This window comes from Phaethon lepturus, unplaced genomic scaffold, assembly GCF_000687285.1.
Source record: "Phaethon lepturus isolate BGI_N335 unplaced genomic scaffold, ASM68728v1 scaffold10054, whole genome shotgun sequence".
NCBI lineage: Eukaryota > Metazoa > Chordata > Aves > Phaethontiformes > Phaethontidae > Phaethon > Phaethon lepturus.
In genome coordinates, this window is record NW_010536977.1 from 81,981 (window position 1) to 97,499 (window position 15,519).

General features: G+C 43.4%; 1 protein-coding gene across 1 annotated transcript in view; it reads left to right on the top strand.

The window, feature by feature from the left end:
* LOC104620188 (metastasis suppressor protein 1-like) overlaps positions 1 to 15,519 on the top strand; it is a gene marked incomplete at its 3' end in the record, with an annotated part of 110,742 nt that overhangs the window by 68,530 nt on the left and 26,693 nt on the right. The window contains exons 5-7 of the mRNA XM_010286333.1: positions 11,846 to 11,930; positions 13,248 to 13,339; positions 14,596 to 14,670. Of these exons, the coding sequence (XP_010284635.1) occupies positions 11,846 to 11,930; positions 13,248 to 13,339; positions 14,596 to 14,670 (252 nt within the window). The remainder of the gene's footprint in view (positions 1 to 11,845; positions 11,931 to 13,247; positions 13,340 to 14,595; positions 14,671 to 15,519) is intronic.

Genomic DNA, 15,519 nt, shown 5'->3' on the forward strand with positions numbered 1-15,519 from the left:
GAAGAGGAGCCCAGGAATCTTCCCCCACTAGAGATACTCAAAGCTGGACTGGACAGACACCACACACCTCATCAGTTGGCCCCAGTTTTAGTAGGGGAGCAGACCACACGGCCTCCCGAGGTTCCTTCCAGCCTGAGTTGTTTTGTGTGTCTCTGTTTTGCATGAGATGCTGAAAGGAAGGACGTTACACCAGTACTTGGAGGGGAGCAGTCCAGGTACATGGACTTCCCTACAGTGGAAGGAGGGACATCCCCTAAGAAGGGTATTAACGTAGTTTTGCATGCCATTGCTACAAAAGCCTTAGCAGTGCTTTGTGTGTGGATGGCAGACTTACTTAAAACTGCCCAGCGCCAGCTGGCTTGATGATTAAGGACTACAAGAAGAGCAGAACTTGGCTAGAATGGCAATAGTACTCTGAAGGTTTGGCCTGCGTGGAGTGTAAGGTGCAAATCCCCTCCTGCTCCTCTCCTATGAGCTGTTCAACAGGAAGAGACACAAAAGGTGTTCTGTACTGCAGTGAGGGAATGGCTAAAAAGATGGAGAAGCAGTGCTGTAAAGCAACTTCAGTGGACATGATGGCTTCTTCTGCCAGTTTTAAGGCTTAAATTTCAGGATTTGCAAAGCCCTGTTCATAATTCATCTTTGTTTTCCTTCTGTCCTTTGGTTTTTAGTCTTTTTCATTGATTCAAATCCTGGTTTCCTGAAGCTTCTTGCAGTTGTTCTTGCTAAGGGTGTTGGAGTGATACTTTAAAACTTAGCCTTCTTGCATAGATCTTACAAACCTGGTGTGCATTGCATGTGCTTGCGTCGCGGCAGGCAAGTATAGCAGAATTGCGTGCATCCGCTGTTCCAGTGGCCAGAGACGTGTTTGGAGCTTCTCTGGAAGAAGAAATCCAGTTGCTCTGCCCTCGCAGAAAGAGATAAGCACGTCCTTGGTGTTTAGATAAGCATGTCCTTGGTGTTTGCATGCCAGTCAGTGCTGCCAGCTGTCTCGCTGTATGCCATGTTTGTAATGCTATACACCTCTGCACTTCATTTGATCTTTCCTACAAGATGCGCTCTTTTCTTTTTGTGAATCAAAGAACTCTTGAAGCTTTTCTCCTGCTGCACTCTTTGTGGTTTAAGCAGGCACACTTTAAATGCAGCCTGACAGTGTAGATTGTTTGGAAGGATTTGTCGGATAAGCACGAGTTTGCCTGCGGAGCATGTGAATCTGCGTTCAAAGCAGCCAAAGAACTGGGGAGCACGGTCCTGTGCTTGTAAGATGTCTCACCTGATCTGCATGCAGCTTTGTTCTTGTGTGAAGCTTGCTTCACTTGCTGCTTACAAGTAAAGGAGGAAATGCCCGTACCTTTTCTAGATTCAAAAGTGTGAATTCAGAGTTGGCTGTGTATTTCTGAGCACGTGTTTATTTAGTTTATAGCCAAAAGCACAAAGATCGCCGGTTTCTGTGCTTGGAGATGACTGTCCTCATTTCACTTTATTGTAACAGGTGGAATATTACATTTTTTTTTTAAGCTGAGTTCAGTGTTGTGTATCAAATTCCTTCATACTGTGGGCTTAAGCAGACAGCTGGTGTCAAACCCATGCGGTGACGTTCTCCCTTGCTTTTTGTGAAAATTCATTATATTGTAGTAAGGTTGAAGAACCTGAAAATAAGTGGGATGCTGCCAAAAAAAAAAAATCCTATCAGTGAGGACAAAATCAGTTAATTGTTTGGGAGCTGACCTTATGAGCAGCACAACTCACTTTAAATACACCACTGAGCAAAATGAGCTTTGGGGCAATCTGGATAACTGTAAACACTATTGCCCTGGATTCTCCTTGCCCTTTCATTATCTGCTACTCAATTCAAGAGGTGTCCAGGTTCTCTGTGTGTCTGCTGATGAGTCTCCTGAGTTTTAGAGGAGGAGTCGTCCGCAAAGGCAGTGTGCTTTTAATCTCCAAGCTTCTACCAAGTCAAGTTGAGATGAGTTTGGAGGCACACTAAATAAATCAGGGGGGATGAGGTTGAGCCATGGATATTTCAATACATATTTGAGACAATTTTCAAAGGCCTTTGGAGCATACAGATCAGTTGCCTTGAGAAAGTTCCAGAAAAGTTGAGAAGGTACTTGAGAAAGTACCAGAGGGTTTGTTGCCTTCTGAAGCATCGCCACCAGCATCCCCCCATATATGCCAGTTGTAGATAGAGGTTGTTAACGCTGGGCAAAGGCATGAGATTGCCCCTTGAGAGGGAACCACGTCTCTGAATACTTGAGGCGGGGTAGAGCTTCCCCTTGCACACAGGCTCTAAGCTGTGCTCAGAGCTTAGGTGTCTGTTGAGTCTTTTGATGGGTTGATGATGCTGTTTCTCTGTATAACAAAGTGAAACATAATGGACTTTCTCTAAAGAACTGATAATTTCTTATGGTAGTTTAAATGATTTTTACTCCCCTTTATCCCTCTATGATCTTCCCCTCTGTTCACTAAGGAAGTGTGCTCTGTTGGAAGAAGTGACAGCATGTAAAAATAGCATTGCCTTATTCTGCAAATCTGCTTGCTGTGGGGTTTCAGTTAGATCTGCTGACTTAGATTTAAAAAAAATAAAAATCTTTTTCTTCTGCTTTTTGCACCTGCTTGTCCTGTTATTACTTGATTTTGTGCTTCAGAGGCAGCAGCGATTTGGGCATAGCTGAAATCCTTGCTGGACTGGGCTCAGCAGCACAAATGCTTGGGAGACCTGAGTTAAGGAGCTTTGGACTTTTGGGGCCAGAGGTGTTGGCAAGGCTGACAGCTAAACACAGAGAGGATAGATACCTGTAGGCTTTTCACAGTCTCCGTGGAAGTTGCCAGATCAAAATAAGCAGTGCGTGTTCTGCCGAGCGTGTGGTGGAATTGCACTTGGTGTTCCAAGCCATTTGCTGTAAGTGTATTATCCCTTCCCCTCATTGAATATTGCTGGCGTCTAATCAGATTACATCGCAGTTCATAGCTGTGCCCAGACAAAATAAAGAGCTGTACTTCAGAAGAACCTAAGGATCTTGAGTTACTGCCTTCTTCACACGTCAGGCTGACATTAAGCGTTCATTTAAAACCAGATTCTTGAAGGTACCGCGTTCAATGAGTCTGGCTGTCTAAATAGGTCTGAACCAGCTCTCCATCTTTTTGCCATCTGGAGCACGCAGTGGAACGTGGTCCTCAGTGCAGCAAGTATCCCTGGCTGACAGAGCCAGCCTTTAGACACAGATCAGCTTGCGGCTCGGCTCTGGGATTCTGCACAGGTGAGGGATTGCTCTGAGCTAGCACACAGGCTCGGCCTTGCGTTCTTCAGCAGCTTCAGGAATTCCTTTTTCATTATAGAGTCCTTTTTACTAGCATGCCTTTGAGAGTGAGCTTGATGACTCATGTCACCTGCCTTTCTTAAGCCATTAGTGGGTGTAGCATTTGGAGCAAAGCAGTTGGATCTGCTCAGATTAAGACTGTTAGGTTTACATGGCTATTCACAGAATGATTTCGGAAATAAGTTCAACTATAAATCTGAAAAGAAATGGGGAAAAGGTATGGACAATATTAGTGGGCACAGCTTCATTGTGAGTACCAATGTTTAGCAGACCCCGTATGTTTTCAATAATGAAATTATTTGTATTCCAAGGAATAAAATATAAATAAACAGCCCTGGAAAACACAAGTGTGGTATTTGCTCTTCTAAGCAAATCTGTTTCCAATGATGCTTTATTTTTGTGGCATTAAAACCTTGATGCAGAGCTCTGGGTTCATAAAAACGAGCAACAAGCATCTGTGAGGAAGGATGGATATTAATTCTCGAAAGAAATCTCTAGAAGCAAAACTCTGCTGTCTGTGCTGGCAACAGCATCTATTAAAGGGAGAGGACCAAGCCAGTTTGCACTCCTGATACAAACATGCTTGAACTTGAAGATTTTGTTACTGAGAAACACTTTTGCCTGGACTTTTACTGCTCTCTAACAGGATGTCATGGTTCAATGATGCATTTTGTGTCTCTTACAAGTTTGTGAATCAATGACAGACATCTTAGTTTCTCCAAAATCAAATTGATGCATCCTACAATAACTTAACTTCAGCCTTCCCAAGGCCTTTACAGCGACCTGTCTGTGTGACATCCTCTTTAAAAGCAGAGCGCAACAGGTGAGCTCTTCAGAGTGCCCTGAAGGCCAACTAAACCCAAACCATCCAAAGATTATAGCAGGGCTGGTTCATGACTGTATTTAATGTGTCTGATTGACTGTATAGTGACCTCTGTGTGTATGGGTGAAATTCTGACCCTGCTTGTTTAATGGCAACGCTCGTGTTGACTCCCATGGGGCAAGGAGTTTGCCCAGTGCACTGCTGGGAGAACAGCTAGCGTAAGCAAAAATGCTGCTGAGCAGAGGAATAAGCTAGGTCAGAAGAAGTCGTAAGAGCTTTCTTGCATGTTCTTTAACATACTGACTGGAACATGGTCATAGTCTGTTTTAAGGACTTCCTAAAGCTGGCGGTTGCCAGGGCAGGCTGTGGGCTAGCGATGGCTCAGATTTCCTGTTCTTTTTGCTTCTTTACTGCTTTAACTAGCTTCCACTCTGCTCCTTAACTCTTCTTCCTTCTTTAAAATCAATGTAAATGCAATTTGAGATGCTGCTAGTCCCATCCATGAACAAATGCTTGTTTCTTCTGCAAAAGAGAAAATAAACCATCTCCTGCATTTTCTTCTCAGGATCATCTGGACTGCATGGGGCTGTAGCAAATGTGACAACTTGTTATCAGGCCTCTATAAATATGTTTTCCAAGTAATTTGCCCCAAAGGGCACTCAGCATCGCAAGCAAGCTGTTCCTTTGCAATGACAACCACAGAGATGCAGTACATGACAATTGTCTGTCACAGTTGTTTTATTAAATTTGGTTAATCTAAAATCCTTAGGTGAGTTTGACCTTGAATCTGCATTTGTTGATCCAATCTTCTCTGAAACGTGTCTAAAAGATTTTTTTTTTTAATACTTCAGGAAATCATTTTTAGCTGGTTTTGAGGAGCAACTTTCAGAGACTTTGCCAAGCGCTGCTCAGAAAGGCTCTTAGAAGTTGTAGGAATAAGGGTGTCTTGTTTTCTTTTCCTGGCTGGTAGATGTTGAACAACATCCCTCTGTTGTCTGCAGTTCTTGATGTGTTTTTCCAACTTACAAGACTTACCTGGAGGCTGTTGACACCCTGAAGCAAAACATGCTACCACAGCTCCACTTTCAGGTTTCTGTCCCAGTGGTAAAGCTTACAACCCCTGTGCTGGTCACTTCTAGGCAAAAGCCCTCCTTTTTACCCTGTCTGCTGTAACACCCTGGCACTGATTCCATCATCCTTGAGTTTCACGGAGGCATCCGCATAAACAGTTTTGCAAGATCAAGGTCCATGCCCCGTGTAATCAGTGATGTAAAACTGCTTGCTTTTCTAACAGCATAGTTTGGATAAGGGTTGACTATTAAAATGTCCTACTGTTAAGTCATCCTGTCATAGCCTCCGTGTTCAGAGTTGTATTTAATAATCTAGCCTCTGTTCTGCTCCTGCTTTAATCTTTGCTCAAAAATGGAAGCCTCTTCTGCGAACTTTGAAATTACAAAAGTATTACACCCATTTTTCATCATTCTCTCCCTTTTGGGAAAGAGGGAGGTAGCTGGCACATCTGGACTCTGCCCTTGAAGATAAAGATGAGCTTGTTAATGAGTTGGAGCCTTAGAGGCACTTCCTGAAAGGCAGTCATCTTCTGAGCCTTCTGGGGTTGCTCAACAGTGAAGTGAGAGGAGGAAGATAAGAGGTTGATTGTAGTGCGTTGTTCGGAGTATACAGAGACCATGCAGTTGTACAGCTGCACATTTCATCAAATAATCATTTCCTTGATATATGATCACTATTAAGAACAAACATAATGACTCCAATAAAACAATTGGGTCTCTTTCCTACAGTCCCTCCCTGTTGTCTCTCTGCGATGTTGAATGACAAGCAAGCATCAAAAGAAAATAATTTATGCCATTTATGCCAACTCATTGTAGTGTTGTGGTCCACAGGCTTTCGTTTAATTATCTGACATGAAAAAGGTTTTTGGTTTTTTATAGTCTTAGGCAGGAATAGGGAGAAGCAGGGAAGGTAAGAGCAAAAGCACGTTTTGCCTTGCAGAGTTGCCTTTTACTTATAAGAAATAAGGCTGATTTTATCACCCACTTGCTAATCAAATTTGACAGGAGTATTTTGTTAAGCCACTTTCTCTGAGTGGGAATTCTGATGAATATGGCTCTCATCTCCAGTTTTGAAGTATTACTTTACACCGTTCCCAAGGACTGTTTGCCTCAATGGATGAATTATTGTAGTACGTCAGAGAAGCAGATAATTCACAGCCTCATTTTATAAACTGGGAGCCCAAGGTACAGTAGTTTAACTTGGCATAGCTGCAGAGCCGTGACTGGTGCCAAGGTCACCCACCCAACATACTCTTAGTTTGATGAAAAGTTTGCTGATGTGGCCTCAGTATTTCTCTTCAGGAAACTATAGCTACTGAAGAATGTCATGACTTTTTGCCGGGGACCTGCTTGTAAGTGAAGTGGAGATGGGCAGTGCTTTCGGCATATCCCTGACGCACTTCTGTTTCAGATGCTCTTCTTGCCACTAAGTCTGTATGTTGGTATTACTGGAAAAGGAGTTATCACCACTTGGTCTTCTGCCCACCTGGCTCATGGCTCTGTCCTTGAGTAAATGGGCAATTGGTCTCTTGTGGAGCCAGTCTTTTTGAAAAGATAAACTGCAAATTAATTTGGAGGCTGAAGCAGGTTTTGTATGACTGTGGCATAGCCCAGTGCAATAAACTTCTTACCAGATTTTGAATACTGAGCTGCATAGCTGATATCAGGATTTGCACACACATTAATGTTGCTTGTAAGGTCCATCTCTCTTTGCAGAGTATGCACGTTGGCCACCTGCTCCTTCTGTGAGTAGACTACTACTGTAACATTGAACGATAATTTATATAAAGCATATGTTACTCTTGTTCACTAAGGCTGTCTGGCTGAGATTGGGTAAAAGAAGCAAATCCAAACTACTGTCCCTTGTTATGTTGGGACATTTTCAAACTACTGCACTGGTACAAAATGTTTCCCTTTTGCCAGTTTGTGTAGCCAGCTGATACCAGCCCTTTGGAAATGGGAGCATTGGTGCAGTTCTGCTGGTGAGAACCAGCCCTTGCAGAAACCTGCTGGCAGTTGAGATAAACTGTTTGCACTGCACATGTTCCTGGAAGGACTGCTGAATGCATTGGTAATGGCCATGGTGCTCCAACTCAGTAAATCAAAGGGTGGTGAGAGGCCTGTGTTTAATTTTTTTTGCCTTCTCAGTGTCATGGTTTAACCCCAGACAGCAATTAAGCACCACGCAGCCACTTGCTCCCTGCCACCCCATGGGATGGGTGAGAGAATCGGAAGAGTAAAAGTAAGAAAACTCATGGGTTGACATAAAGACAGTTTAATAGGTAAAGCAAAAGCTGCATGTGCAAGCAAAGCAAAACAAGGAATTAATTCACTGCTTCCCATGGGCAGGCAGGTGTTCAGCCATCTCCAGGAAAGCAAGGCTCCATCACGTGTAACGGTTACTTGGGAAGACACACGCCATCTCTCTGAACGTCCCCCCTTTCCTTCTTCTTCCTTGCAGCTTTATATGCTGAGCATGATGTTGTATGGTATGGAATATCCCTTTGGTCAGTTGGGGTCAGCTGTCCCAGCTGTGTTGCCTCCCAAATTCTTGTGCACTCCCAGCCTTCCTGCTGGTGAGGTGGTGTGAGGAGCAAAAAAGGCCTTGCCTCTGTGTAAGCACTGCTCAGCAATAATGAAAACATGCCTGTGTTGTGAACACTGTTTTCAGCACAAATCCAAAACATAGCCCCATACTAGCTACTATGGAGAAAATTCACTCTATCCCAGCTCAAACCAGCACATTCTCCACCCCTTACTCCATACCATTTACATCATGTGCAGGTCCCACACTATCCTTCATTATCCCCCACCCCCCTTTCCATCCTTTGATATAATGCACAGATATCATTCCCTTAGTCTATGGACCACCCCTGTGAAATGTCTGTAAAATGTCCACAAAATGTCTGTTGAGTTCATTTAGTCCATGACTTCGGGGTCCATCTGTTATGGTGGTCACTTGGGACCCGAGAGGTGGTGTGTTGTGTGATGTTACTGGGCACCAAAGCCAGGTCAGGTTAAGTCACTGCTGCACTTGTACTGCTTCTTGTAAGGCTTGTCCTCCAGTGGTTCGGGTGGTTTCTGCTATAGTAATTCCTATACTATGCAACTCAAATCCTGGGTTACAACAATTTAAAGGTATTTCCATTACAGTGTCCAACCGTGGCCCCTTTGGACCAGACCATCGGGTTTAACATTGCAATGAACTTCTCCCGTTGCCCCAGCTCCGGCTTGGACTTAGCCACAGACTGCAGTCCCTTAGGGGTGTACCTGCTCCAAGTGGAGCCTTATCTCTGAGCCATAGTCTCTTCAGGTATACACCTGCTCTGGCATAGCAGCATCCACAGCCACAGTCACTTCAAGGGGTACCTTCTCCGGTGTAGGCTCATCCTTGGGCCACAATCCCTTCAGAGCATTTTGATTCTTCACAGATAATATAGTTGAAAACAGGGAGGTAAAGCTCTGTTTAACTCTGGTGCTGTTGGAGTACTGAATACATTGGGTAGGAGCATGAGATTCAGGCGTGGGAGGAGATGGGCTGGTACTGTCCTTCCTTAAGTCTGGTGGCTGATTTTTAACAAGGGATTGCTGAGGCACCCCAAAATGCAAATTGTTTCGATATATCCAAGGAGGTGATCGTTTCTGAAACGCTGCCACTGCTGTTTTGGCATCCAGAAACTCTGCAGGCGGTGTATCCATACCTCCGTGGGCTGTCTCACCTGGGTAGGTATGTAGGGATGCTTGGACACGCTTCCTGCCTCTGCTAACCGAGTGAGTGCCAGAATTAAAAAGCCCCTTGTCTTCTGCAAAGGTTCTCTCTCCTATGCTTCGTTAGACATCGGTAGCATTAGCTTTTAAATGGGAATTGGAAATGCATAGTGACTTTATGGTAGCAGTGTGTGTTGAATAGAGACCGGTTCCCCTTTGCTGGGGCAGAAGCTGCTGGCACACAACAGCTTCTCAGTGGGTGCAAACTCAGTTTATTGATTGTAGCGAGTTATTTTGCAGAGGAACAGGAATCCTTTCTTGTTGTAGCCTTTTGAAGTGATAGTGTTTCCCAGTGCTTTGTTTTTAGGCAGGTTGAGTTTGTAATTTAAGTACTCTTTGGGAGGGGTTTATGCTCTTTGGGGAGGGCAAAGAAGCCCCTTTCTCAATGAATGGTTGGCAAGAGCTGCTGCTTCGGGGGTTCATATCACCTCTCTGACCCTCACCAGCACTGTCTGACTCCCTGCACACCTTGGCGCAGGATGTTAAAATGGAGCCTCGCCGGCCCCGACCTGCTCCCTGCAGCCCTCTCGGGGTCTGCACTGACTGAGCTGAGGTGCTGGCTCAGCCCTCCCAAACTTGCCAGCAGTACCCCTTGTTCCCCTGCCCGAGCAGGCTCCTAAACCCATCTTCTGCAACACCTTGTTTCCAAAAGGGGGATTAAAAACTTCTCAAAACTGTTGGTTTTTTTTTTTCCCTTTTCCTTTGCTTTGTTAGAGTAGTCTTTATTTACAGAATAAAATTAACGTATCATACTTCCATGCTCTTGTAAACACTTCGGGATAACATGAAGTTTCAAAAGATGGGAAGAACAAGTAACCCCTCTTATCCCCAACCAGCTGGGTTTTTTTTTTTTTCCCCAAGAATAACCTTTTTATTCCAGGCTTCATTTATTTTGTAGTGGGTTTTTTTAGACAAGGACAACTACCAATGTATAGACCTAACTTTGTACAGCTGTTTTGCTGACCTTGTCCATCCATCTGTACTATGTGTTGAGGGGATATATTTATACTTTGGCTATTGAGATTTCAGTTAAAATTTTGTTACCTTGCAATTTAATATTAATAGTAACTGACCCTTGCTTCCTAGTCTCCAAAACACATGGTGCCTTATTTCCTATTTATTGTTCTGAAACAACTGTTCCTTTTTTTCATATAATGGACTGAGGAAAGCAAGGTCACTTAACCATTGACAGTCCTTAATATTCCAGTATTTCAGTGAGTTTTCAACCTCAAAAACCTGCCTTTTGCTTAAACTCAATTGGGAATTGCTCTGCAGATGGCTGTGGAAGTTTTTGGTTCATTTTTCCATCTCTGCTGTTGGAGTTGGACCGCATTAGGCTCTGAGTTACTTTTATTTGGCGGTGGCTCCAGAGAAAAATGCCCATGTCTGGGGACAGAGACCCACTTTTTGTTGCGGGCACTGTCCTCTTCCTCCAGTTGCTTTCTCTCCGTTATGCCTTTCCCCATCTTCGATATTGCTTTTCGAGTCACCGGAGTCTGTTGCAGCTTGTGCGAGTGCAGCATCACCGGAAGTGACGGGTCCGCATCCAGACTGGAGTCCGTATGCTTTTCCCAGCCACCCGTATGCAGCGAGGCTACAGCTCTTCAGTGTTACCAAATAATATTATTTCAAAAGCTCCTTATAAAAACATGACTAATTGGGCAAGTGACAAAGGACTTTCTGTTTATCTTTGAACAATGGAAAATACCAAATAGCCACAATTTGCTCTTATTTAGTGTCTTTGTTCCAGAGCCATTTCGTGGGCACGGGAATTTATTCTGCAAGAATGCAGGAAGATGGTGACTTGTTTTTGTGCTTAAAAAATACATAAAATGATTAAAATTCTCAAGTTTCTTTACTAGGAAATTTTTTTTGTTACTTGCACAATACCATTTTTAAAGCCTAAGGAAGATATTTTACTGTATATTACAAGTCTAAGGTCGTTTTAATAATCAAATGAGACTTCTAAATAGATGCTGGTATCTTTACCATCCCATAGAATACTACAGTTTGGAAAAGCTTTGCACAGAGGTTGATGTTCGTGCCCTGAAAATAGTAGATTTGGCTTGCAAATAGGGTCTAGACAATTATCAAAACTAACCAAAACAAAATTATATTGAGATTTAATAGGCTGCTGAAGATCGGTAAGGCCGATTAAAGCAGGAAATGGAGGGATGGGTGCTTTTAAAAGGGAAAACGTCGGAGGAGGAACACTTGCAGAAAATTACTCTTGCTGTCACGCAGCTGTCAGAGCCCGAGGTGGGTGACGGTATAGAGCAAATAGTGCCACCTCCCGGCCATGTAACGAGAAGGTATGCGTGACCCGAGACGGCAGCACTGTGACGCACTGACGGTATGTGTCAGGGGCATATGAGGCAATATGTGGGATCGGACACGTGTTCTGGAGGAGAAGAATCCTTTTGAGGCATTGGGTCTAAAGAATGTAGATATAGGAAAATTGGATCGAATCCCCTACATTTATTTCCAAAGTGTGGAAATAAACTGTAGATACGCACTCGCCAGCTTTGCTTCTTGTCTTTTGACATCTTAAACCCTTTTCTTTTAACTCTTCTGCGAAGGAGTTGGGCCTCATGCACATAAAGCTGCTGGGAAGAGCTGTGTTCTAATCGTGTCTAATTGTTCAGTTCTGGTCTCTGAATGAACAAGAATTAATCTCTTCCCAAGGTGGTAGACGTCCCTGAGGTCTGCCTGGTTAGTAGCCTCATGGATTCTACAGTTGCTATGAATCTGTTTTACAGTTTCTCTGGAAGACTTGGCACCTGCCTTCTGGTTGGCATGCTTCTACTCCCCAGGCAGGAGTCTCACCAGGGGTCTTACCTGCCTCGTGTTTTGTTTTTCAGGTGGTACCAGAGAGATTGGGTCTGCTCTCACCAGGATGTGTATGAGGCACAGAAGTATAGAGTCCAAACTACGGCAGTTCTCAAGGTGAGTGGCTCTGTACCTGGCCTGGAGCTCAAGGTTCGTCTTTCATTTGCTGCTGTTCACCACTGTTAGCTTTTTGGCTGATCTCTGACCATGTCGCTGAGAACAGCAGTTGTTTTCTGCCCCTCAGCACACTAGGTGTTGTGAAGACGCAGAATTCCACTGCATGTTCTGGGAATGGGGCTTGTCACCTCAAATAGCTCTAAATACTGCAAATGCCCGCTGTCGGTGTTGGTTCCTGTTGCTGAGGCTGAGCAGGTGGCTGCTGATGTGACCAACCTGTCTGTCTTTCAGGACTTTAAGCTTTGTCACTAAGTTTTAAAGCAGCAGCAAGTGTTGTGCTGCTTCCACAGCTTACTGGAGAGCCCAAATAGCTTGTGGCCAAGAGAGAAAATTTCAGCAAACAAGTATGGAGAAGGCAAATTTTCTCATCCCCTTTTGCAGTTAAAGTTAAGACAGTAGAGGTAATGGGAGAGGATTAACTCGTGTAAGCTGGGCTATACATAAACAACCTACTTCTGTAGTAAGTAGTAGTTTGCACGTGTGCCTTTTTTAAAGAGACGTAAAAGTTATACCTGATCTGAGGTGAACCAAAATGGTGCTTCACTGTTGGGATCAACGCCACAGCTCCTTCTCCTTAAGGTCGAGCTGTGCAGGGTGATCCCAACACTTCACCATTTGCCTGATGACCTCGTATGTTTTTTTCCCTTTTAAAATAAAGATATTTGTCAAATTGGCTGTGAGGAGACCACGTTAGTCTCTAGTTACCCCAGAGTTAGCTGTTTAAATGATTCAATCCCAATCTCATTAATTAGTGGAGCATTACCAGTGCTGTATCATGGGCTCCACTGGTGAGAGGTGAGGCACATCAGTGGGTAGGATGTTGTTTGCTTGTACAACTGCTCTGTCTTCTTGTGCATATCCATGTGTTATTTAAGTTTATAATCTTCATGGCTGCATGAACCTTTCCAGTGTCCGGAGTATCCATTTAAACTGCTCTTTGTGTGCCAGATGAGTAGGATCTAACTATTTACACTGGCCGTGTTTCAGGTCACTCCTCTGCTTTATGCTCTGTTCCTCACTGTCCTGAACTTCTGCACAGTAATTCCGGTTATCTTGTGATGTGGATTTTTTTTTAATCCAGTCCTTTCTTTTGCTTTCTCCAGCGTAAACATTTTTATGTTCTGATATTTACATTGTGACACTGGTGGCTGTCGCAGCAAAAAGTAAAAATACTCCAATATTGACCTTGGCTCTCTATATAAGAATAGGGGCATCTGCGAGATTTGATTGCTCTTTGTGTTTTTTCAACAAAATTAGTGCTTTAATTGACTGTCTGATAAACCCACTTCAAGAACAGATGGAAGAGTGGAAGAAAGTGGCCAATCAACTGGATAAAGACCATGCAAAAGGTAGTTACAGAGGAAGAATTCTTTAATAGGAGTAAGATTGTAGTATCAGCTTTTTTTCCTCTTTTCATGTTTTTACCGGGGAACGGAATGACGTGCTTAAATATGTATCGCAACTTCTAAACACTCCTCTCCCAAAGTGCCTAACAAGTTTTTAACCCTTGCATATACGTTTTGAAGATTTAATTTGCAGGACCTCAAGGAGTGGGTGGTTTTTCTAGACTGATAAGCAATGACTAGTTTTCTGTACGGTCTCCAGTAGTGCTGAGAACTGGGGATGCCGCATCTATCCCTGCAAAGCCCTGGGTCGTAGTTAAAAGCTAACTGTAAGATCACGTTATGTCTCAGACATAGCGTCCTCCAGAGAATGCACAGCCCTGTAAAACATTCAGCATCGCTGTTTGATATCTGATGCGATACAGAAGTGTGCACCTGGGGAGCAGGAGAGCTGTGTCGTTGGACATGGGATGCTCAGAGCTGCAGTGCTGACGATGGCTCCGGAGGCTTTCTTGGGGGAATGAGCAGGAGGCGGCGAAGCCTTGCACAGCAAGAGCATGTTGGTAGATGCCTTTGGCTTTGCAAAACTTGCATTGAGGATGTATGTATATACATGCATACATGCCTTTTATCTACTTTTTTGTTTTTAAAGTATCAGTTTTCATATCTGATACCTTTAATGTGCCTGGACTAGAGGTGGAATATTTTGTTCTGGGATTTTAATTCTCCCGGGGTTTGCAACTCATCCAAAAATGAGGACAACTGCAGTGTGCTCCACTTCATCAGAAAGAGCTGGCAATGTGACCCTTCCTTGGGCAAAGTTTTAGCACCCTGTTCCTCTGCCTGACTCTCATGCTGGAGAGAGATCACAGGATATTCTCTGCCTTGCCGTTTCTGGATACTTGTTTTTAAACACAGATGTTTCAAGAAACCTGTCATCTCTGTTTTCCATTCCTGAGAGTGGATGAGTTTCTGAAATGAAAAGCACTCTAATTTTGTACTGTCTTCTCAGTTGTTATTTCTGTAAAGGCTTTGTTTATTTGGGAAAGATTTTGGTATGTGAATGTGTTCACACCCTGAAACGTTCTATGAAGCCAAACGTATAGGCATTACAAAAAAATGCAAGTTCTAAGTCTCTTTGATTAATAGTAACTGTCCTCTTAAAATTTGTAGTTTAATGTCTTTAAACGTAGCCTTTTCTGTAAAAAACATTAATTTTCACATTGAGTATATTGATAATAAGAGACTGTGTGTTTTTTTAGAATACAAAAAAGCCCGCCAAGAGATAAAAAAGAAATCGTCTGACACACTGAAGCTACAGAAGAAAGCAAAGAAAGGTAACTTGCTTCATACGTGAACTGTTAAAAACCTTTTGTGCTGTGCTCATTGACAAAGATTGAACAGCAATAGGACTTTCTATTGTAATTAATTCGGTCCCCTGTAATGTATTCCTGGTACGTACTTGAACACCAGGGTGCAATTACTACGTGTCATTTAAATCATCTTCTGAAGCTGCTGTCTAACGTTCTTATACAAAAGCCTTAAAACTGTTTGTACAAAGTCAATCATGTTTTAAAATAGAGCGCTTGCTGCTAACTTATTCCTGTTAGGAAAATTGACACTGTAACATGACTTACGCAGATACCTGTAAAATTTTCTAGAATCTTTTGGAATAAGATTAAAAAAAGCCATTATGTAAATGTTCTGTAACTATTAACACATCTCACTGTTCTCCCTTTCTACCACCTTTCTTCTTTTCTTTTTTTTAACAGCCTGTAATCTCCTAAACCTTACATTATTCTTCCGAGTGTGAGAAGGTGGCATGGGTTGTTGTCGGGGGGGGGCACTTGGCAACCATAGAAAACTAAAGATGAGTAAGAAAAGAAAGGTTGTTCTCTACAGAGGCAATCTGTCTTTTTTAGCAGCTGAATCTTGTGCTCCTGATGCTCTCTCACCACCGTCTTGTCACAGGAGTTTCATCATCGTTTTAATGAAAAAGTGCATCACTGATAGCTGCGGCATTGCCATTGCTAAGGGTTTTACGTGGCCAAGTGCAAACCCCACCAAGCTTTGGAAGAATGATACAGAGCTTGTACAGAAGCAGACTCTCTGGTTCCCTTTCCCAGCACTGGGCTCTTCCCAGCCGGGTAGGAAGTGTTCTTTGAGCAGCTCCCAGCCTGCAGGTT